The 24,557-nt window shown below is 38.3% G+C and overlaps 1 protein-coding gene across 2 annotated transcripts in view; it reads right to left on the bottom strand.

Annotated features, from left to right (window-relative positions):
• The window catches only part of Rab3c (RAB3C, member RAS oncogene family), a 215,010-nt gene that overhangs the window by 100,051 nt on the left and 90,402 nt on the right, over positions 1-24,557 (bottom strand). For both annotated transcript variants that reach the window (XM_031359815.1, XM_031359814.1), the window contains exon 3: positions 10,698-10,816. In XM_031359815.1, coding sequence (XP_031215675.1) covers positions 10,698-10,816 — 119 coding nt within the window. The remainder of the gene's footprint in view (positions 1-10,697; positions 10,817-24,557) is intronic.

Genomic DNA, 24,557 nt, shown 5'->3' on the forward strand with positions numbered 1-24,557 from the left:
GCTAGCTTATATAATTGTTAATTAGGATAGCTATCTTAATTAACTGCAAAACAAGGGAAAAAACAAATCTACCCCAACAATAAAGGATCAAGTGGGTTCCAGAAATTTCCACTTAGAGAAAAAGGTCCTATGGTTAGCAAACAGTCTTACAAATTTAAGCTAGGCAGATAGGGGAACCTGGGTTGAAGAAGGTTGGGTGTTTGTATTGATTGCTTATTGCAGTGGCTATTCATATACTGATGGCTGGGCTAATAAAAATGAGGATCAGTGGAAGGTTCCAGGGTAGTACAAAATATATTCCTTGAGGCTAGAAAGCAAATTGAGGGTGGGAGAGGTATGTGTCCATGATGGACCTAAAGATTCTGAGAAGGTTCAAGTAAGTCACTAGTGAGCCATGAACCATTTTTGGTCTCATTTCAAATACTGTTTTCTAGGCATGTTGATTATCTACAACCTCAGAGGTTGGGTTTAAATGTCAGCCAATAGCAAGAATATCTACAAAGCAAGCTGAAGACTTAGAGCTGAAAATGGGCTTTATTACAACTTGTGGTCTCCTGCTCCACTGCTCGGACGCTGTTTCCAAAAGCGAAAGAATGCCATGACAGGCCCTGGGCTGAGGTCACCCACCTGTGGTGTGAAACGCTGACTGCAGATCCTGATATCAAAGACTGACAATCAGCTCACTTCTGTGGGAACTGCGGAACTGCGTTTGAAGTCCTCCCTGGCTAAACAGACTGCCAGCGTCCCTTCGTCCAGTCTCATGCTTATGTTAAAAGCTTGAATGTTGTGCTTTCATTTTTGCTACCTGCTATATAAGCACACTGCACCCCAAGTAAAGTACACCTTGATACATCTTCTTGGTGTCGGTCTTTCTTTGCTCCCCACCAGCTTATTTTCACAGGTCCAGTTCATCTCTAGTCCAGGGCAATCCACTACCATGTAGGATCCGCAGGCGGAACACTACATATGGCGCCACGAACGTGGGACTTGGACATGAAAGAAACGAACTGAGGGACCACACTGTTGGGACACAGAGCTCTGTATAAAGATAAAGGAAGAAAGAAAACGGCCGTGGCCATCTCCACACGGTAAAAGATTCGACTAGCGCTGGCCAGGAATCAGTGTGTTGGAGCTGCATGGGATTCTAGGTAGGAAAAAGTATTTGCCCGATACTTTAGTGAATGAACTAGGGATTTATCAGCGGTGAAAGGAACTATGGGTGGGGATATCCCAAGGGAAGCAACCCAGAATGTGGACAAGCTACTCAGAGCAGAGGGGCAGGAGACCATAACAACTTCTTCTGGTAATTTTATTACAAATATAGTTATTTTGAGATATTTTGAAATATAAGCAGCACATTTTAAAGAAGACATACTATAATAAATAGAGACTGGGGGAAATCAGTTAGAAAACTCTGGTATTTATAAAAATATGACACAAACCTGTACATTAGCATCTTTTAGGAAGTATATTTTGAATTGTAAGTGAAGTAGAATAGCTATCTATCATATTTATGTAATACTCTGCATTCAAGAGCTCAAATCTTTAGGTTTAATCTTTAAATTTCACTATATTGCCTAACTAGGATATAGCTGTGTCCATTATTAGGCTCACACCAAAATTTAGTTTCTAGTCATCATCTTAGTATTAATATTTAGGGAATATTAATATTTGCAAAGTACAGTGGAGGTTAGTTAAATATGGAAACACATAGTCAAACAGGATAGGTGTTCTCTTGATCCCACTTTTTTGTCTTATATTCATAATCAGCATAGCAACTGCTAATCTTTGCAAGCTATTTGTACTTTCCTGAGTCCAGTAATACACACATATGTCCCTCTGTGAAAAGAATATAAACTCAAGTTTATTTCTTTGATCTAAGTAGTATTAGGTGAATGAAATTCTTAATTAAGACATCTCTGATATGAGGTTTTACTATCTGCTTTCTTCATAGAGCTAACTTTTATATCAGTGTCCAACTTATTGAAAGTCAGAAGTATGGATAGTAGATGGAGTGGAAAAAATGGAGCTGTGGAAATGGGACAGTTGGTAAAGTGTTTTCACAGCTTTTGATTACACCATGGGATCTTTGGAATTTGCTATCCAGCCAGCCTAGCTAACTTGGCAAACTCCAGGTCAATAAAATATTCTTTCTCAGAAAAAGAAAGAGGAGTGTGAATAAATGTCACCTCTTCACAATGTGCATGTTCTACACACACACACACACACACACACACACACACACACACACACACACACAGAGTAGATCCTAGAGATAGAAATTTTGCTGACTATACAGAAATAGCAAAGTTTCTTTTTGTTTTCTTGTTTGTTTGTTTTTTAATTTGAAGCTGTAAGGGCTGAACAATCTATTTCCCATGGCTGAGGTGACATTTCTGGTTACCTTTAGGTATTGTTCTTTTAACTTATACTAACTTGTTTACAAATATAAACTTAAAACAAAACAATAATCTCAGTAATATAATCTATATGATAGGGCAGTCCAACTCAAATATTCCATGCATATTTTGGAAGGAACAGGAGTCTCGATGTGTGAGGTGAAGTTATGGCAAAATATACATTACCTCCTAATGTGGTTTGACCTGAGGGTCTTGGTTTGTTTTCTTCATAGTACACTAATATTACTTCCATTGTTTTTCATCAACTGTGCATAGGAAACACATCATTCATGTTTCTGGATCTGGGCTATCCTATGGAGACCTAATGTGGTTAAGGTACAGACTTACACTTTCCTCTTTCTGTCAGTGTGTCCATTCACTTAACCAGTACTTCTCTAACACTGTGTATATTCTAGGAACTACATAAATGCAGAGAACACATTGCTGGGTAAGAGGGACAAAGAGTGCTGTCCCAAGAATCTTCCATGCACTATGGGGATACTGTTAATAAACATGGCAAGCAAGTCAATTGCAAGTGGTATCGAAGATTAGGAAAATGAGAAACAGAAAGACAGGGTGGAGAATTCTGCAGAAGGTCACAGTGTGAAACTGTATGAGGAGACTAAGATAAAGACTTTCCTGAGAAGGAAATGGGACAATGAGTATAAATGAGCCAACAGGGTTCATACTGCTATTTGGGAAAGATCCTTCCAGGTTTGTGGTATAGCAGATGTAAATGCTCTGAGACACAGACATGCTTTTTCTATTCCAGATAGAGCAAAAATGGTGTTATGGACAAGCTTCCAGACAGGGGAAGTGGCTGGTGGAATAGTGCAGGAACACTGGGGACTTGTGGCTGTGACAAAGACTGGCTTTGATGAAGCAGAGAGAGATCGCATGAAGATAGGATTGGAGGAATGACTTTATTGCATTTACATTTTGGAAGTTGCTCTTCTGGGAACATTCTGGAGAATGGACAGTAGAAGCAAGGAGTTCAGGAAGATGGAATCATCGACCTAGCTAGGAATAGATGAGGACATAGTCAGGGGCAGCAGTGCATTAGGAGTTAAAGTGTTTCCTTATTGAACCCCTAAAATGATGAACAAATTTCATCAATATCTGAACATATAATTTAGCTTAGAAGTAGTCTTTATGAATGATCAAATTAACATGATACCATTAAGGTAGGCCCCACTTCAATAAGACTATGACCTTGTAAAAAGCAGATTGGTAAGAGGGAGAGGGGGAGGGAGGGAGGAAGAGAGACAGATACAGATACAGAGACAGGGACAGGGACAGGGACAGGTAAACCAAGTGATTTATTTTTGCTCATGGCTTCAGGTGGCTCAGTGCATGGTTACTTGGGAAGAACATACTAGAGTCAGGAGCTTGTGGTAGAGGAGAGGGGATTCACTTCATGTCTAACCAGGAAGGATAAAATGAGACAGGAAGCAGCAAAGGGGAAGATATTTCCCGTCCTAGTTCTCAGTGATCCAGTTCTTGCAGCAAGGTCTCACTTGCTGCAAGTTCTTCCACAATGTCTCTAAATAGTGTCACCATTTGGATGAACAAGAGTTCCCATAAACATACAGGAGCTATTATATAACACATTTTATTTTCTTTTTAACCCATCCACAGCTCCCTAGCCATCTACTACGAATGGTGGGAAGTACAAAGATTTATAAAAATCCTACTGGTTGTCATTACTGATGGCTTTGAGATGGTGGCTAGCATGCTCTAAGTCATTTGTTGCACACATTTTTAGCTGACAGTGAGTAAGGCCACATTGTTTTCTTGTTTAGTCTCTTATAGTATAAAGGAGAACACACTCCACATTATATTTGTTGCCACAGTTTACACTTTATTTGTATGACTTTGAGTGTGTTTGCTTGTATGACTTTACTATCTAAAGTGGTCTTCAAGCATATTGCTGAAATAATGCCTGGGATTTCTGAGGACAAGGATGTGATGGGTCCTTTCAGTGAGTCACAGAGAACACAGAGAAAATACATATGCTAGATGATGTTCTTCCAGGCATGAGTCACAGAGAACACATTCATTGGTCAGGATTTCAATGTCAGCATAGCAACAATATATATTAAATAAAATGTCTTTTGGTAGGAAACTATATGATCCATGGTTAGTAATCACTTGGAAAAATGCTATAATCATGTAATTAAGGATTCCACCATGCTAGTACCGTTACAAAGCAGTTCAGTGATAAGTTGCTAAGTTAACACTTATAATAAGTCTACATGGAATAATTATGAGTAAAGGGAGAAGACGGCATTTCAAAATTCAATATAAGTTATTAAAAACCTGCATTCCTTTGAAGGGCCAAATATAAGACCTGAGAAAATGAGAAATTAAGATGAAACCCACAAGTTTTAGCAGGTGTAAATTAACATGCAGAGGACAATGTAGGAGATGATTACTTGGGTTTTGTTGCTGTTTGATATGGAAAAGGCTAAGGAGTGATTAGGTAGCCATTTATCTTCTGAGTACAACTTGAGATTAAGTAGGGTTGTATGCATAATGAAAATGTTCTACAGATAAGTCAGGTCAACAATAAAAAAAGGTAGCCACTCTGGCCATTATTATTCGTGGAGAAAGAATAGGCAGTTTGAGGTCTAGTGTGGACTGTCGTAAAAGTTGCAGGTCAGATAGACATCTTTCCACAGTCCTGCCACTGTCCCTTATGGACTGTGGCAAAAATGGTTTAAAAGTTGTGAAGAACATTCAAGAAGAATGGGTTGTTCTGGAAAAAAAAAAAAACCCTAGCAGCTACTCACCGGATGTTAATTGTTTTAATTTAAAATATTTTTATATTAACACAAGGTCCCTTTAAAATTGGTTGCTAAGTATCTTTGGACAGCGAAGGAAAAGAGAAAATCACAGAGGAAGAGGATATTTGAAGGTGACATTCCGTTCTAGCTCTAGCGCATCTGCGGCAGTACCCGAATGTCACAGAAAGAATTATTTAAAACTGGTGGGATGGTGGTGTTAGACTTTTATCCCCAGTCTGGTGCTGGAAAATCAATCTGCTCTCCAGATTTCTTGCCTTAAAAAGAACCCTTTATATTTATAGTTTTTCACCGTGCCATAAAACAAAGAATGTAAATAAATGAGACGAGGGTGGGAGTTGCAAGCAAAGACATTTTCTAAGAGGAAATACAGCAGCCTGTGGTCCATGTCACACTTTGAATGGAAGATGTGAAGTCACAGATGAGACAGATTTCTAAGTCAAATTAAAATGCACAGTGGTATGTGTATGTGCTGAGAGCCACAGCAGTAGAATTCCATAAGAGTCTAGGTTTTGGGGGTCAAGACCCAACTGAGACTCAGAGGATGCTCTGAACACAAGACATCTGAAAAAGTCTCCCAAGGGTCGGGGGGGCTTTCAATGGGGACCTTACTTTTCTGAAACTATTTAACCTACTTGGTCCTCTTAATTTAACATATCACCTGTTAGTTTATTTCCTAACTATACTTTTAATGAAAGAATAAAAGTAGAATATGTTCTCTAAAAACTGATAGCACTGTTTCTAATCCCACAGTGCCAATGTATGCTTTACCTCTACAACATAACGAACTGTAGGTATGAATGAGGGGATCCAGGCTGTATTTTGACTGTATTTCAGACATTTTTACCAAAAAGTCTTAGCTCTTGCTATGTGACTGAATATCCCTCTCCTAGTTCTGTTGAATTCCACCAGTGAAGCATTAGCACACTTCTTCCTAATTTAAACGCACATCCTCTTCCAATTCTTAAGAATTACTCTTTTGACATGTTTCATTAACTATATTGCAGTTTACTGAAACTGAATCCTTGTGTTAAATTTATTGTGTCATTTTTGAAACTGTAAATGCTGGGTAATTTATATTTGAATTCAGAGTGAGTTTTGTTCTGTGTTAATGCTATGGAACTGGGGAATCTGCCAAATTAAAGAGATGCTCTACGCCTCTAAGACTTATTTCAACTGCAAAGCTAACACTTCGCTTTCCATACTATCAGTTCCATCCAGCTCTTAAAATAGCACTATTCTACTTCCTAACATTGCGATTGTGACTTTGAAATTTTGGGTAGAGTTTTGTGGATGATCTAATGCAACTGAACTCTTCACTGCAGAATAATTAAGGTGGTGAACTTTTACTATACGGATTTTGCCTCAATTCACATGCTAGAAAAATATATGAAAACATATTGCATCATACTATATTTGATACTGGGAGAAAATTAGTGGGCTCAACACCTGATGGATGTACAAAATGTACTCAGATAACAATAGTCTTGTGGGTTATTTATGTGTTCTGAGAAAAGCACAAGCGTAGTATGGCTACAGAGATGAGGGTGATGCTAACACTGCCCACCACAAGCAGAGATGGGATAGGAAGAGTGTAGGGATGTATTGTAAAGCTGTGGAGAAGTGCCACGAGGGCTTGGCGGAGAAGTTGCATAAACATTCAGACTGCTCTAAGTGAAGATATTCTGGGCAGAAGAACAGACATAGTAAAAGGATCAAACTTTGATGACTCCTTTAAAGATCTCTCTTGGGGAAGGATAAAATACATGGAGAAGCTTGTTAGGAGAGGATGCCTGAAGGGTAGACTTTGGATTTCATTAAAAATCAATAGTTTCAGTGAGAAATGGACTCCAGAGTCATTTGTGGAAATTTGAAAATAGCTATGTTCATTTTTCTCATGGGTGATTTGGTTTAGTGGGTCCAACATGGAGCCGTGACTAATGCTTGTCAAACTTTCATAGTGATTTACTTGTGCTTCCACAATCATTTCCACATGGCATATGAACTTACTAAAAGTACATTCTTAAAATAAGAGAAACAGAGACAAGATAGAAAGTCCCCAAAGGGTGATTTGAATTAAGTCCATGAGAGTAGAGAAAAGGGGGAGGAATATATTTGAGAGGTATCCAGAAAGTCAGAATACTGGGCTTTGTGGAATAATAAGCAAATGACTAAGATGTTAGACCTGACTTATTTAACTGAGTGATGACAGTCCACTAAGATAGAAAATGTTGGCATATGCATGTCTGGCCTTTAGCTATCAGGATAGACACCAAGGAACTGCTGGCTCAATGAATACTAATTAGAATCCCCAACAAACTAATAGTTACATAACTGTGGGTGAAAGACAAAGAAGTGAGTAGCAGTGGTTTTCCAGATGGACTTGTTTACTTTTCAGCTTTGGAGAAATCTAGATGCCCAGAGACAGATCGAACCAAGAGCTATAGGAAAAATATATGCAAAAACAAGGCATAACAGAAAAATGCTAAGAGTTTGGAATGTTTAGGCTAGGTTCCAGAGCCAGTGGTTTAGCTTTCCTCTAGAAGACAGAGAGATGATGCTACAGAGTCACAGCAATACCATGATGTGGTGTGTCTGAGAGGCAAGCCGGAAAAGGTCCAACTCAGGAGGCAGTGGTGAACTATGGCTTTAGAACAGAAAAGTCCTGGGAACTTCAAGATCATACAAGCAGCCCAGGGGTAGAATGGATTGAGAAAGAAAGAAATTTAAATCAAGAAAATCAGAATGCTCCAATTAGGGTAGGAACAAAATACAACAACCAGGAACTAAACAAAGATGGACAAAGAAGGAAGGGAAAGTCAGGAGACATGTCAAAGTGAATACACATGTGCTGGTCATGATTCAGATGGCAAAAGCCAGAGCTGAACTCATGGTCAGTCCTGAATGATACAGTCTATTACAATGAGCAAGAATTATGTCAGCAAGTTAAGCAGTCTCAAGTGCTGATATATACCTTCTGGGAGGTACTGGGAGGGGATCCAGGTGGGATAAATATTTTGTGTATCTGTTAATGCAGCAACCATTTATGAAACAAGGCCAGAGATTTAAATTTGGGAGCCATCTGATCTAAGTGATAAATGAATCTTTGGAAGTGAATAAGTTGACCAAGGACAGGACACAGGAAAATGTCAGTAGTACCTGGGAGGAATAAGAAGAGAGATCTGAGAGAGAATAGTTTGAAAAATGTGCCATTCGGAAGACAGGGAATAGAGCCTCAGAAAGATAGAGGGTGGAATCGAGTTATCTAGAGAATCTGAGGTGGAAGCAGGCAGAGGTGAGGCAGATGGGTCTGCTGATATGTGAGGTAGCATAAGCCTTGGTGTGGTGAAGCTTAAGACTGGACAACAGAGGAATGCTCAGGCAGGCAGAGTCTGATCATTTCTCTATCACCTTGATAGTAGAGTCAGCAATGTTGACCATATGGCTCCTCGTGCTGCTACTGGCATTTCTTTTTAATGAGCTTAATGTATCTCTGTATGTTCTCTCAGCAGTGAAATAAATCTCACTGAAACAACTGTGTAAGCGGAGCTATGAATAAACAACACCAGAATGCTAATATATGAAAGCTTAAGTCCAAACCCTTTCTGTGTCCTTGCATGGCTCCCAGCATTTCTAGTAGTCAATATTGAAATCACTGTTTTACAGCACAATATATGAACCACAGCCATGAATGGCAATTAGGCAAATATCACATAACTGAATGTTCCTCTTGGGACATCAATATCAATACTGCTTTTATCAGAAACTAAATCCACATACAGATGTATTTGTCTCTTGACTTTCTATCCCGTTCCATTTTGCCGGTATTTAGTTGGGTCTACCTTGAATTTATGGGCTAATTTGAAATTTTTCATTTTTTATAAGTCAATGCACTATAAAGAGGTTTTGTAAGCCTTATTCTATATCTCTCAGTGAAAGATAACTAATTTTCATATACGTTCTAAAGTTGACTTTTAACAATTTATAATGCTTTCTTTTTTTAAGTTATCATTCTCAATGGTATTAGCTCAATACCTTGGAAGTGTGTATGTATATGTACGTGTACATGTGTAATGTGAATATGTGTGAATGGATGTGTGCATATGTGTATGTCTTTGTATGCACATGCATGGGCATGTGTATATGTGTATATATGTGTAGGTATGTATATTTGTATATACATGTATGTATGTGTATTGTACATGTGCATATGTGTGTGCAGATGTCTTCCCAGAAGAACAATAAGCATTTTCAAGAAACAACCTAGAGCAAATTCAGGTTTCTAAAGTCAGATCCTGATAGGCTTATAGATTCAGTGGATAATAATATCATAAAAAAAAACATAAATCTTGTTTGGTTTTGCAGTATAGTGCCAGTATAATACTTCTTATAGGAGAAGCAATATGACTATTTACTATTTAAATGTGTTAACTACTCAGCCATCCCTGGTCACTACCAGTAGGAGGTTCATTCTGGAACTTTCTACAAAACCCCACTTCTTTTCAGCCCTGTGCTGGAATTCATGACCATGCTCTAGATTCTTACTGTTCTGGGAAACTCAGAAAAGGAACTCACAGCATAAAGCCCCTATTGTGTATTACACTCATTATGAAGACAAATATTTTCGCAGGGTTTCATATAGCTGTGAGTCACAAAGGTTCTGCCCATAACCCTGCTTTTGTACCAAGTCCTTTCCAATGTTCTAGTTTGAATAACCTATTTAACAAAACTGTTAGAGAAAGAATAAACAAAAGTTTCTTCCAAATGCCCATAGAGAAATGTTTTAGGTTCTATAAGCCACATGGTTCCTGCTGCAACTACGTACCTCTGTTTTTGTGGTTGTGAAAACGTCACAGATTTAAAAAGAAAAAAGGACCCCAGATGTGCTCCAATAAAGTTTATTTAATGAACATGTTATAAGCCAAGCTTGGTTCACCAGTCTTATTTTCTAAATCCCTGCATAAGATCAATAAACTTCCAAATCATTTACATTTTTTAAGATATTTTCTTTATTTACATGTAAATTTCTCTTTTTCCAATTTCTCCTCCAAAAAACAAACAAACAAACAAACAAAAACAACAAAAATAAACCCCTGTTGCCTCCCCCTCCCCATGCCTGCCACCCCACCATCTCCCACTTATTGGCCCTGGAATTCCCCTACACTGGGGCACAGAATCTTCACAGGGCCGAGGACCAAATCATTTACATTTTTAAAAAGCCAATACCAGTACACTCAACTCTACAGAAGGAAGACTCAAGAGATGCACAGCACTGAAATGAACAGTGAAGAAAAGTCATCAATGTGACTTCCTGCCAACCGCCTGGCCATGGTTCTGAGCACGACCAGCTTTTCCTTGGCTCAGAGCACAAGTGGAATTGTAGTTCATGATAAACATATATCAGACATTGTTTCATGGTCACTGTTATGGAAAGAATAGGATGTAGAAAGGAAACCCATCACTATTTATCATGGCAGTATTTGTTCTGACTTACCAATCTTGTACAGCATTGAAGGATTCTTCATTTGTGATGTCATACATTAAAATGAAGCCCATGGCCCCTCGATAATAGGCTGTGGTGATGGTCCTGTATCTTTCCTGGCCTGCTGTGTCCTACAAAACAAAACAGTGATACCATCTCATAAATGAGGCAAAACACTTTGAGGAAGAGATTGATAAACTCCAGAGGAGTCACAACAGCATCAAAAAATGTGTGTATGATGTACAATGTGCGGACTGACGTCTTTCTTTCCTAGCTTTGCTTTTCCTTTTTTCCTACTGTTGTTCATATGTCAGCTCTGCAGTACTCTGAAAATTTTCTTCCTTCCTTCCTCCTTCTCTTCCTTCTTTCTTCCTTTCCTTCCTCCTTCCTTCTTTCTTTTATGAATAAATACCAACTAACATAAAGCTAAAGAAAAGAAAAGATTATATAACCTGAAATTGGTGGCTCTTGACATACTTTAAAGCTAGAGGGATACTTTGGCTCCATCGCTATGCCTTTATTATCTGTCCATGAATACCAGCTGGCATAAGGACAAAAGGAACATGTCACTACTTTTAAGGAGTTTACAGTTCAATGTCAGCTTAATCAACTGTAAGATGACAATAAAGTGCCCTTTTTGATGCATGAGTCTGATGGGCAAATGTGTGCTTGAGTTCATGCTCCTCTATTATGTGGTTGGAGATAGTGGACAAGTATCTAACCTTTGTAACTTTTGAAAGCTAAGCAAGAGTGTTGGGGTTCCAGAACTTCTCATACAGCACAGGATAAAAGCAAGACATAAAAATGTATTGTTTCTGAGATGTCAGAGCTAACTTAAGATTGTAGATAAGAGACAAAACAAACACGAGGAGCCATGTCTGCAAAAATCATGACATGTGGAAGTGAAATCAGAAGTCCAAGACACACAAATCATTTAAAGAACTCTGCTAACTATTATAAATAAAGAACTGGTTCTGTGGTTCACCCTATGCACCCTCGTTCATTTTTTCAGGATTGGAAGCATGGTTTCCACTTTCCCCTTTGGAGACTATGTTCTATGTTCTTCTGCCACTACAGATTTAGGGAAGAGAGATCCAAAGAGATTGGGCTCAGAGAGTAAACATCAGGGCAACTAGAACAAATGCTTCTCTGGAAAGGATAAAACTGGCCTGATTAAAGGTCTTATTAGAGAAAATGAGGGTTCAGAATGAGATGAAATAAATTTGAATGTTCAATTGCACAACAATTAAGGAAACACTGTAATGAAGCTTTGAGAACATGCTTCCAGTGGCAGAAGACAACAGAAAAGTAAAGCATAATGGGAAATACATTTGTACTATGCTAAAGAAAAGATTAATGTCTTTAATAGGAAAAGTAGTATTAAAATCATTAGGAAAATGTATATTCAAATTGTAAGTGACTAATTACTAAGAAGGCACATTCTAACCATAATAATAGGAATAAAACTCCCCAATTACATTCTAATGTAATAAGGGTTTCTCAGCAATTATGCAAATATTTTATTCTGTTTTGCTTAATGTTTTATAAATATTTTGAAAATGTAGATGCCGAGGACATCAACTGCATATAATTGGAACAAGTATAGAAACTGATTAAACAGAAAAAAGCTAATATTGAGTCTTTTTGTGTGTTCTTAGAAAATCATAAACTTAATTTAGGTAACAGTATATGCAGCCATGAAACAAAGAAGAGAACACATATACAATTCTAGAGCCAAATTCCCAGAGATTAAAACAGCAAGGGATAGTCAAGGATAGGTAGAATGATGTGTCCCCCTTAGGGAGCAGAACCTCTTATTACTAGTCAGATTATTTAAAACTTTTTCTGCCTTCTTCCTGACTCCACATTGTTCAGAACATACTGGGCATGTCAAGTACCTTTAAACAGTTTTCTTTTCTTTCTTGGCACAGATTGAATACCACTGGCATAGGCTGAAAATGCCACGCCTGCTCTCTTCTATGAGCAACACACATGTCTTCTCTCATTTGTCATAGAGGAAAATTTTGAAATATTGGAGCCACTGAGAAAGGTGATCCAGACCCCTGCTAACATGTTCCCAACACAGCCAGCTGATAAGTATGTTGAAAAACTGTATGTATAACTCGCCTGCCTTTTCTTGTGATCATGTCTCCTTTTCACAGGATGTTAATTTTATTGTGATGGTAAGCCATTTATTGTAGTGTTCTAAAATGTATCAATTTCACATTGTGGTATATTTTTAATCGTTGAGAGAGAGCAAAACTCATGATTCCATTATACTGTAATTGAAATGTTACAGGAAGATGTGAAACCACAGGGTTGAGTCACCATTACATATCAAAATTGGGAGAAGGGATAGACAGACAAATAGCTTTCAACAAAAGAAAAAAAAAGAGAAAAGAAGAAAGAAGCTTTCAGATAGAACTTAAGTCAAAGCAAGGGGCCATATCTCCAGAAACACAATCCAATTGAAAGTATTTATTACTAAAACATTCAGAGAGAACAATAAATTGTACCAAAGTAAGCAAGTGTGATAAAAAGCACAAATAGAAAAATTACAGATTTTAACCCATTAAAACTACCTTATTAAGCAGGACACCATTGTTCCCGAAATTAAAAAGATCAAAGTTGTAAAAATATTTGCAAAGATTCAAGCATTATAGTGATTTAAAATTGTGATGGAGAGAGTTTATTGAGAGATTTGAATCAGTGACTGTTAAGGGTGGACTACCTTGAGGCTTTCTTCCCAGGTTCTGTGAATGTGACCTAATTTGAGAAAATGGTCTTTGTAAATGCAGTCAAACAGATGTGTTGTCATACAAAATTAGGTAGCTTTTACTCCTGGGTCTAATATCTTCCTAAAATGAGAAGACACAGGGGTTGGAGAAATAGCTTATTCGCTTAAGTGGACACACTGCTCTTGCAGGGCCTCATACCCATGTTGCACAGCTCAAAAATGCCTTGAACTCCAGTTGCAGGGAGATAGGATAGCTCTGGCCTCTGCAGGCACTTGCGTTTTCCTACCAGACACACACGCAGAGACTTACACAAGCACCCCACTCCCAACATTGTTAAAATAATTAAAAGGTATTAAAACAAAGTGAGAGTCAAGATACAATACACACAAACAAGAAAGCTATAAAAGGCAAGAATGGGATCGGAACAGTACATATGGAAGACAGGTATACCAAGAATTGCAGGCACACTCTAGAGACCACAGGACAGGCAGGGAAGATTGTCTCTCCTAGACTGTAGAAAGCAATACCCTGTCGGTGCTGAAAAGTTCAGCTTTGCAGCTGCCCTGGGAATGAATGCAGCCACTGATCCCGATCTCTCATCTTTGTGAGCAGTGTGAAGGCAATATAAATTTCACAGTTATCTACACAACCTTTAAGTTACTGCAGAAAATAATTAAAGACAATTAAAGGTAACCTTACAGAGAAGTCTAAGCATAGTCTCCCTGTGACATCAGCAAGGATATGATGCTAAAATACAGTTCTGTATTCTACTTAGGTAAAGGTAACCATTTAAAGAGTTAATGTGATAAATCCTTCTCTTAAAAAACACTGGACTATTTACCTACCTACCTATTCTAGTAATTATGTCCTATTAGAAAATGGGACAATGTTATTTGATGTCACAAAAGTTATGTGTTCCTCCCTGTTAGCAATTTATACCTAAATGATTGAGGCACAGTTTAGAAATAAACAGTTAATGTATCAGCTGTGAACATTGAGGAACACAGCTCCCTCAAATAGCAGAAAAATAATTACACATCTCACTTTAAGATTTGCTACTCTCACCAAGTTAGACTTAATTTTTCATCCCTACAAATAGGCATGATGCAGCATTCGATTTAATCTTATGAAAATAGCAAGCAATAATAGGAGTCTTAAATATTTCATGTTTTCTTGCTGCATACTTATTTGGGGAGTGAAATATGAACTTTTCCTTTATCACAGTTAGTCATCTGTTAAAAGAATCTTTACAAGACACTTCTCCTTACTGACCTTGTGCACACAAACAGTGTGAATCCATTTATACACACTTTGTTACACGTACATCTGTAAAAGGAACCCATATTTTAGAAAGGAACAATAATAAACTAGCTTCTAAACACGTATTTAATCAATCTAAGTGTTCTCTTAACCTACAATGGGGGATCTTATTGATCAGATTTTGCTTGCTATAATATTTAGCTCTGAAATACCAAAACCTTCATTTTACAATGGCATCTACTTCAAAGTAAAGCCTAATAAATTCAGCCCGGGGCAGAAGGATAAAACTTGACCTATTATTTCATGGTAGTGTTGCCATGGCAATTCATCTTTCCTGGCAGAGAGGAACAGCCATATATAGCTCTTTTACAGGGGAGTCTGACTTTGCTGTCAGTAATGCCCTGACATAGCTCCCATGTTTCTGCTTATGGAACTCGGAGACATTTTTTAGTAAACATGACTTAAGTACTCATACGAACTCACTCTATGATTTTAATAAAATTCACAACCCAAGCTATATAAAGGCATTTTTTCCCCTTCATTCCATCTAAGGATTTTGTTTTTGTCTGGTTTTTCTATGATCCTTTACCACAAAGACAGGGAGACTCCAGTTTAACTTTCTTCTTAATTAATCTTTTTGACATACTTCTTCCCAGTGGGATTTTAATTTATGTTCAATCTTTTTTTTTTTTTTTGAAATCCCAAGGCATAAATATATAAACACAGGCAATTTTGAGCTTTCAGTCAAGATAGCAGATTCTCCTTCCAGAACACGACACAAAAGACTAGCATCAGATCTAATGCTGGACACTTACAGAATAATGGACTTTTCTGCAACAATTTTACCTTAACTTGGCCACTAAGATGCAAAGCAACTCCTCACAAAGGATAGAGGCTTTCATTGACAAAAGCCAAGAGCCTGGTTGATGATGATACATACTCAAGCAATGGGGCTGCTGATCTGCACTGACAGGAATAATTGTTACCTGGAGGAGAGCGGGTTTGAGGAGTGGGCGGCAGAAGAATGAAATCCCCACAGCTTAGCATTATGGATATGTTCCACAAGGTTCCCCTGAATCAATAAATACCATACCCAGGAGCCATACTGAGACACACTGCAATTAACCTTCCTCCAGAAGGCTTGTTTCATGGATGAATGTTGAGAAATATAAGGTGTTATAGTGGAGAAAAAGGAGGTAAAGGCAAATTAAACTTCTGTTTCTTGGCACTGTTTAGGGAGAGCCCTGTGTATCTCCCTGGAGGTATTACACTGAAAACCAGCACTGTGCAGTAGGGCAATGTAGGTGCCCCAAAGATGCCAGGAGAGAACTGAAATGCCATGTTTGCCCAGGTTGGTGGGCTATTCTCATTTGCCAACAATCCTTCAGCCCTTCACAAGGAAAGGAGGAGCAGAGAGTATGACTGGCTTCACAAACCCTTCTTATTTTATCAGCTGTCTGGGAATCTTCTTTGTTTTGTGACTAGGTGATCAGACATGAGTATGAGTGCCAAACTGGGTATGGAAAGGATGATTTCAAATAGACTCAACAATCCTGAGTTTTTGTTTTTAAATGGACATCGTTTTACACTTTAATAGAAGTTTGAGGTTCTCGGCAAAATTGAACAAAAAGTATAAAGACTCAGTATACCTCCTTTCCTACACATGCCCAGCATCCCTTACTATGAACACCTCCATTAACCTGCAACAGTACACTCATTACAATCAATACACCTATCCTGGCACATCATGTCACTCAGTCCATATGAACTTAGAGTCATCTGTGATGTTATAGAGCCTATGAAACACACCTGTAATGATGTGTGTTTATATGTAGCATTAATTTAAAAATGTTTTCTACTCTACCTGATCTTGTTTTAAATATAAGAAAAGACAGAAACCTATGAGATATATTCAGATCATGGCTCAGGAATGGATATAGGTAGTTGGGTAGAATATTGTGCCATGTAGTGACACACAATGAGAATGGATCAGGGAGTAAGCACATTGACAGATGTTTATTATTTGTGTATTTCCCTCTCACCTTCCCCCTAAACTTTAGAGAATCACAGTGTTGGAATAGTGCAGAGATTTTGCCTGGCATTTGAACATTCAACAGCTTCTGAGAATAGGCAATGTAAACTCAAACCGACATTTATTCTATCATCATTATACAAACAAAGGAAAGATACTGAGGGCAAATTTTTTGTTTATGCTAGAGCACACTTCATAATCTGGAACGGGAGAAAAAAAATCCAATTCATGACCTGATACCAGCTACATGATCTCAGGTAGATAAATCCCTATGAGTTTTATTTTCTGGGTGAATTAATGATACTGTTTACTTTCCCAAGGTTGTTGGGATAATTGAAAAGCATATATTAAGATAATAGCTCCTCTTGTGTATCAAGTGCTCCATAAATGGGAACACCCCAGGCCCAGTAGCAACAACAGCTGGAAAGAGCAAAGCTTGGTTGTCAGAACAACTGGAATCCTTCTATACTTTTGGGATGCACATTCACAGTGGCTTTATAAATGTCCTTTAATCCCCTGGAATTATGTTTCTTGGTGTCAAAAATAAATAAATAACACCTTATTCAGAGTAGAAGCATAGGTATTAAATAAGAACAATTCTCTGTAAAGTATAGATGATAAAGTATAATTATTAGCAGCTATATTAATATGAGCAAAGAAGTGAAGCCAGGGGGCCAGAACTCAATAGGAAATATGAAACTGGATGAATCAATAGAACATTATTCCTTACTCATCCATCCTCTAGAGGAGGAGAGAAAAGAAAGGGATCTGCCCTTCAAGAACATCCAGTACCTATATGCCTTCTCTTCTTTTTACATCTGTCCTTCCATGAAGAGAAAACAGGATTCAGAGATGAAATGCACAGTTCAACTCCTACCATGATTGGCTGGTACCGTTCATTGATTTCTCTAAGTATTTCTGCTCAATTTTATTTCAGCGACAACTATGATCTTTAATGAAACGAAGAACCTGATAGGTTAAATGAGTTCAAGGTTAATGTAGAATTTCCTTATGTCAAACTACTTTGGCTGACAAGAAAAACTTAAAAATAAGCTTATGTTAGATGGATGAAGTCTCTAAAATAGAGACGATGGGGAATGAGTATGGAGAAATCAAATGCTGGAGAAATAGAAGCCTCTACAGCATCTCATCATGTACAGCCCATAGGAGGATGGGGCACTCAGCAGGCAGTTGGCTGCGAGGCAGATGTGAGCAACATGAGGTTAGCAGGATCATTGGGGAGGCACACTAGAAAGCCAGGCAAAAGAGCAATCTGAGAAGCAGCAGGTGAGGAGAGATTACTAGCATAACTAGAAATAATATTACCACTGTCTTAGTTAATTTTTCTATGGCTGTGATAGAATACCATAACCCCAAACTTAGAAAGGAAAGGGTTTATTTCAGTTTCCAACTCTGAGGTCATAGTTTCTTGCTGACAGAAGTCAGGGCAGGAACTCAAGGTAGGAAGTGAAGGAGAGACTACAAAGAATGCTGCTTACTGGCTTGTTCCCTTTGATTTGCTCAGCCTGCTTTCATATGCCACCCAGGATGACCAGGGCAGTTGTGGCACCATCTGCTGTACCCAGGGCCCTTCCACATCAATCATTAATTACTAAGAAAATGCACCACAGTCTTGCCTATAGGCATATCTTACAGGTCCATTTTCTCAGTTGAGAGTCCTTCTTTCCAAATACTCCATATTGGGTCAAGTTGACAAAACACTGGCCATTGTAAGTACTAACAATGATATAGGTCTGGAAAATGTCTCGGTGGGTAATGTGAGAACTTGGTTTACAATCTTAGTATCTACTTGAAAGTTCCTGCCTGTGATCCTACCAAAGGATCCTAACTCGATCCTTTGTTTCCCTGGAAGCAAAGACATGGGAAACATGGATCAAGTTAGCTACCCTGACTTGCAAAATCGATGAGTTATGTGTTCAAGTGAGAGGCCTGCCTTGGTACATAAAGTGCTGAGCGTTTGATGATGGCACCAATCACATATGTGCATGTACAGACATGAATATACACATATATGCAAAAACCATGACATGTAATTATCTTTTATGAGCTGTTTTAACACCTTATTTCTTTTAAATGAACCTTTCAACTTTTATTATTCAAAAACTATATTGAGGTGTTATGATAGCCAAATTAAAAGGTGTAAACACCAAATGCAATTTTAAATAGTTCAAGACTCTCTTCTAAGTTGTTGAGTGATAAGAACATAGGAGCAGCACGTAGACTGAGCATGTCTCAGGCAGCCTGGGACATGCCCCATGGCTCTGTTATGGCTTCAAAGTTCCATACGAAAGTATATAATAGCAAACTTTACAAGGAGTGAAGAGACCTGTGGTCACTTAAGATGAATTTCAAATGAGACTTCAAGGTGGCACAGGTAATTAGATGACAAACTCTGACTTTTGCCTACACATTTTGGTTATCTGGAAAACATCTAGAGTTAGCCTTTGTAGCTGCTTAAACTCATTATGTAGACCAGGATGGTCTTGAACTCAGAGATTCACCTGTCTCTGCCTCCCTACTGCTAAGATTAACTGTATGCACCAGAACACCTTGGTACTTCAAATTAAGAAGAAGTGTTGTCCTAGACATATAAAATTATTTTATGAGGAATAAAAGACATATGTATAAACAAAAGTTTTGGTATTTTAAAAGGCTTTCATAGTGAAAACTTACCTCATAAAATTACAGCATTGGAAATAGAATAAATCAGCACAAACCATTTCAGGAAACATCTAGCAGCCCAGAAAAGCATTTTCTCACATTTCAGTTTTACTGTCAACATGATTGCTGGATTGGGAAAGCAGGAAGGATGTTAGCTTTCTATCATTCCAATCTTCGTTTTTATGCAAAACATCTTTTTAGAACTTGTGTGGCAGACAATATGTTTTTCTTACTCTGTAAACAGGCCCTGCTGCCTGCATAGCTTGATTAAAAAATCAGAGCAGAGTAGCTGACACCTAAGGACCCTCTGCAGGAAACACACCAGGCATCTTCAGCTGGGTACCACGCTAGCTGGTTACCCCAGAAGAAGGACCCCTCTGTGCTAATAAGGCTAGACTGTGACCCCTGTGTTCTTCCCTCTGCTCTAAGCCACAGGCTACAAGCTCAACCTGCTGAGTTATCTCACAGTTTGAGAGGAAGGCAGATGGGCAAGAGTGTAAAAGCTGGATTTGGTTAAATTCATCATCCTTCTGAGAAAGATGAAGGATGGATCTTGGCACCTAAAGATGTTCAAGCTGCTGAAGAATGTGACCAGGAGAAATGTCTCTTTTCTCTTGCAATCAATCACTAAATTTTGATGTGCTTTTACCTCTGCTTTGCAGGGAAAGCATAGGAGACCAACCCTTCTCACCAGTTTATTGCATTTGACAGCATGGTGAGGCAGTCTCAGATGTTCTTCCTGAATAGGCTTGGTGACTGAGTCTGGGAATCTGCATTTTCTCAAAGTACCCTTGGCCATTCTGCGTCTGACAATTTTCCCAGTGCTGGGTAATGAAAGGGACTATAGGACAGAATGGTGTGTGCTAATAATTCAGCTCCATGGTCTGAACTGGTGACTTTGGGCCAATCAAGCAACTTCTCCATAGTTTTGTTTCTTCAACTAATACATGTAGCTTTTGAAATAGAAAGTTATGGGTTGGAGGGATGAGTTAAGAGCACTGGCTGCTCCTCCAGAGGTCCTGAGGTTAAAATTCCCCAGCAACCACATGGTGGCTCACAACCATCAATAATGGGATCTGATGCCCTCTTCTGGCACAGGTGTACATGTTTGCACTTATACATAAAATAAATAACTAAATCTTAAAAAATAAAGAAATAGAAAGTTATGACAACCACACCTGTTGTCACAAGTAACTCAGTTAGCGCAGGCCTTCACAAGAAATGGTCCATACAAGTTGCCTCCCAGGTGCTCTTTAATTTTTGGTATTGTTTTTTTCTTATGCATGGTTTGAAAATTTAAAATTCTTAGATACTTCATAGAAAAATAAAAATATTAATGTGGACCCCAATTTGGGAATTAGTTTTGCAAGATATGGTTATCAATCATTAACAATCACTCCTGTTTGAAAATGACAGATGAAAGAAATAATGTTTTATAAATGGCTATACTTTCCTAAAATATCAATCCTTTTTTCAAATAAAATGAAAAGGGTGGTTATGGTTGCCCTATTTGATACGTTTTAAAAATTCTTTGCAGCAGAAGACCCACTTGTGAAAAGATATACAAACAAATAAAAGGAAAAAGTTGCATTGGGAAAAGACAGACAAAGATGGCAGGGAAGGTCTCTGGAACCTTCTCCAAGGTAGCCTTTACAAACAGATGGAAACCATTTTTGCCCCAGTGATGACAATTATTACAGAAATCATTGATTGAAAATCAAAACTTAAAAAGTGTAGTGTTTAATGAACCAATAATTTTTTTTAAAAGGAAGTTATACAAGAAGAATCTCTTATAGATGATAAGGTGTAAATTATTGATGATTTTGACTCACAAAACAGAGTAATGGAAAGTTAATGTTACAGATAACTATCAATTACATCAGATTTCAAACATCTGTGCAAGGACAAGGTCATAGGATAGCGATTTTAATTTTGGGGAGAAGCAGGTAAGAACTTCCAGGCATAGATGTTCAGAAATCAATAATCTATGGAAAGAAATAGACTTATTAGACAAGAAATTTATTTTTCATTAACTATTTTAAACACTATGGGATTTTTTTCTTTGTTGTTGGTGGTGTTTTCATTGCTTCTTTTTTTTTCTTTTCTTATACCTTATAAGGTAATATAGAAAATAAGGAAGATCAACCATTTATTTCTAAATAAAGACATAAATTTGTTTAGTTCTGTACCCAATTTTTAAATAGGGTTATTTGGTTCTCTGGAGCCTAACTTCTTGAGTTCTTTGTATATATTGGATATTAGCACTCTAATCGACATAGGCTTGGTAAAGATCTTTCCCCAATCTGTAGGTTGTTGTTTTGCCCTGTTGACAGTGTTCTTTGCCTTACAGAATCTTTTCAATTTTATGAGATCCCATTTGTGTATAGTTGACCTTAGATCCTGAGCCATTGGCAATCTGTTTAGGAAAATTTTTCCTGTGCTGATGTGCTTGAGGCTCTTCCTCACTTTCTTTTCTATTAGATTCAGTGTATCAGGTTTTATGTGCAGGTCCTTGATCCACTTGGACTTGGGATTTGTACAAGGAGATAAGAACGGATCAATTTGCATTCTTTTACATGCTACCCACCACTTGAGCCAGCACCATTTATTGAATATTCTGACTTTTCCCGACTGGATGGTTTTGGTTTCTTTGTCAAAGATCAGGTGACCACAGGTGTATGGGTTTAATTCCAGGTCTTCAATTCTATTCCATTGATCTACCTGTCTTTCTCAGGGAAATGGATGGAACTAGAAAATATCATCCTGAATGATGTGACCAAATCACAAAAAACAACACATGGTATGTACTCACTGATAAGTGGATACTAGGAAAAAAGTTCAGAATACCCATGATACAACTCACAGACTATATGAAGCTCAAGAAGAAGGAAGACCAAAGTGTGGATGCTTCAGTTCAACTTAGAAGGAGAACCAAAATAACCACAGGAGTTAGAGAGAGGGACCTAGGAGGGAGAAAGTAGGGGAAGGGCAAAAGGGGGATGGGATCAGGTGTAGCAGGAGACAGGGGAGAAGTACAGAGGGTCAGGAAATTGAACAAAGGTATGTAGCAGTAGGGGATGGGGAACTGGGGGTAGTCACTAGAAAGTCCCAGATGCCAGGATAGCAAGAGGCTCCCAGGACCCAATGGGAATGACATTAGCAGAAATACTCAACAAAAGGGAGATAGAACCTGTAGAGACCATATCCAGAGGTTAGGCATGGCCGCCAGTTGAGGGATGGGGCCACCCACCCATCTCAAAAATATTAACCCAGAATTGTTCCTGCCTAAAGGAAATGCAGGGACAAAGAGTGGAGCAGAGACTGAAGGAAAGGCCATCCAGAGACTGCCCCACCTAGGGGTCCATCCCACATGCAGACACCAAACCCAGACACTATTGCTGATTCCAAGAAGTGCTTGCTGACAGGAGCCTCGTGTAGCTGTCCCCTGAGATGCCCTGCCAGAGACTGACCAATATAGATGCAGATGCTAGCAGTCAACCATCAGAGCATGGGGACCTCAATGGAGGAGTTAGGGAAAGGACTGAAGGAGCTGAAGGAATTTGCAACTCCATAGAAAGAACAGCAATATCAGCCAGCCAGACCACCCAGTGCTACAACCAAAGAGTACACATGGAGGGACCCATGGATCCAGCTGCACATGTAGCAGTGGATTGCCTTTTCTGGCATCAATGGGAGGGGAGGCCCTTGGTCCTGTGGAGGCTTGATGCCCCAGTGTAGGGGAATGCTACGGTGGTGAGGTGGGATTGGTTGGGTGGAGGAGCACCCTCATAGAAGCAGGGGGGAATGGGGGATAGGATAGGAGGTTTGTGGAGGGGAAATCAGGAAGGGGGATAACATTTGAAAGGTAAATAATTAAAATAACCAATAAGAAAAAGGCATAAATTTGGTCTGAAAGCTCAAGGCAAAGCTATACAAAGTAAGCTTAAGTCCATCACTCCAAAACTTGGAGCTGAATTTGACTGATCTCGATCTCTACCTTCAATTAATGTAAAATTAATATTTATTATTAAATATGACCAACATGAGCTACCCCAAAACACAAAAGGCTTCTATACTTGTTGTCTTATTTATGTGTTTCTCTAGACCATCTAATATTGCTGGCACATGACAATTTTTATTTAAATTTCTAAGTTACCTAAATTGCCCTAGAAATTTCATATGAGTTTTTTTTTTAAAGTCTCTCTTATATTTGAAAGACAGGCTGAATATTTGCTTTCTAGCTCCCCCGCACCCCACACTCCCATTATTAACTGCACCACACAGGTACCAAGAGCAGTTTGATAGTAAGAAGGAGGTAGACTGCACAATGGGGCCAAACACAGCCAAGGGGCAGGAAAACAGCCTCTCATGCATCAGCACAGAGACAAGTAAAATTTAATTTGTCCTGAACCAGATACAAGTTAATTAATTTAGGAATCATGGGGCTTCTTTCCAAAGAGAAGAAGGGACAGAGAGGGGAACATACAAGGAACACTGGGAGACAATAGTGCTTTGGGATAAATTATGTTGTGTATCCTAATGCAAAAGTGAGTATTGTTAAACTCTACTGCTCAAGTGTAGCTATAAGAGCCTTAATTTTCCTTTAAAAGATGACTTCTATAGCTTTACCAATAACTATAGATGCCCATTAAAACATACTTTGTTTTTTAAACCACGGATATTTGAACTCAAGTAGATCTTACCTCATATCCTGATACAAGTATCTATATTTCATGGTATAAAATTTGTCATCATTTTTAGTAGTTTATGGAAAGAAGTTAACTCTTTCTTAGATGTTCAGAAATTCTAGCTAACATGGACACTGCAAACCTAGACCAGAAAAGGAAAGAACCTAGTTCTGATTGCACTGGACCTGCTCCTGCAGTTATTATAATGAAATTCAGTTACGAGAAGCTAATTTTTGTCATCAATGAAGTTCGCTTTATCTGCTTATAGAATAAGAATGGTAACAACAATCATATATATATATGCATATATAGGTAAGCTATTACCTATTTCTACTCAGAAGACTGTAAGAACCAAAGTTCCCTGTAGAAGTGCCTTAAAATTCATTTTCATGTAACACATAATATGAAATCCCAAATAACCAGATGGATATAAAACATTATGCAAGATCTAGAAAGAAGTATTTAATCATGG

The sequence above is a fragment of the Mastomys coucha genome, unplaced genomic scaffold (genome assembly GCF_008632895.1).
Source record: "Mastomys coucha isolate ucsf_1 unplaced genomic scaffold, UCSF_Mcou_1 pScaffold8, whole genome shotgun sequence".
Lineage (NCBI taxonomy): Eukaryota > Metazoa > Chordata > Mammalia > Rodentia > Muridae > Mastomys > Mastomys coucha.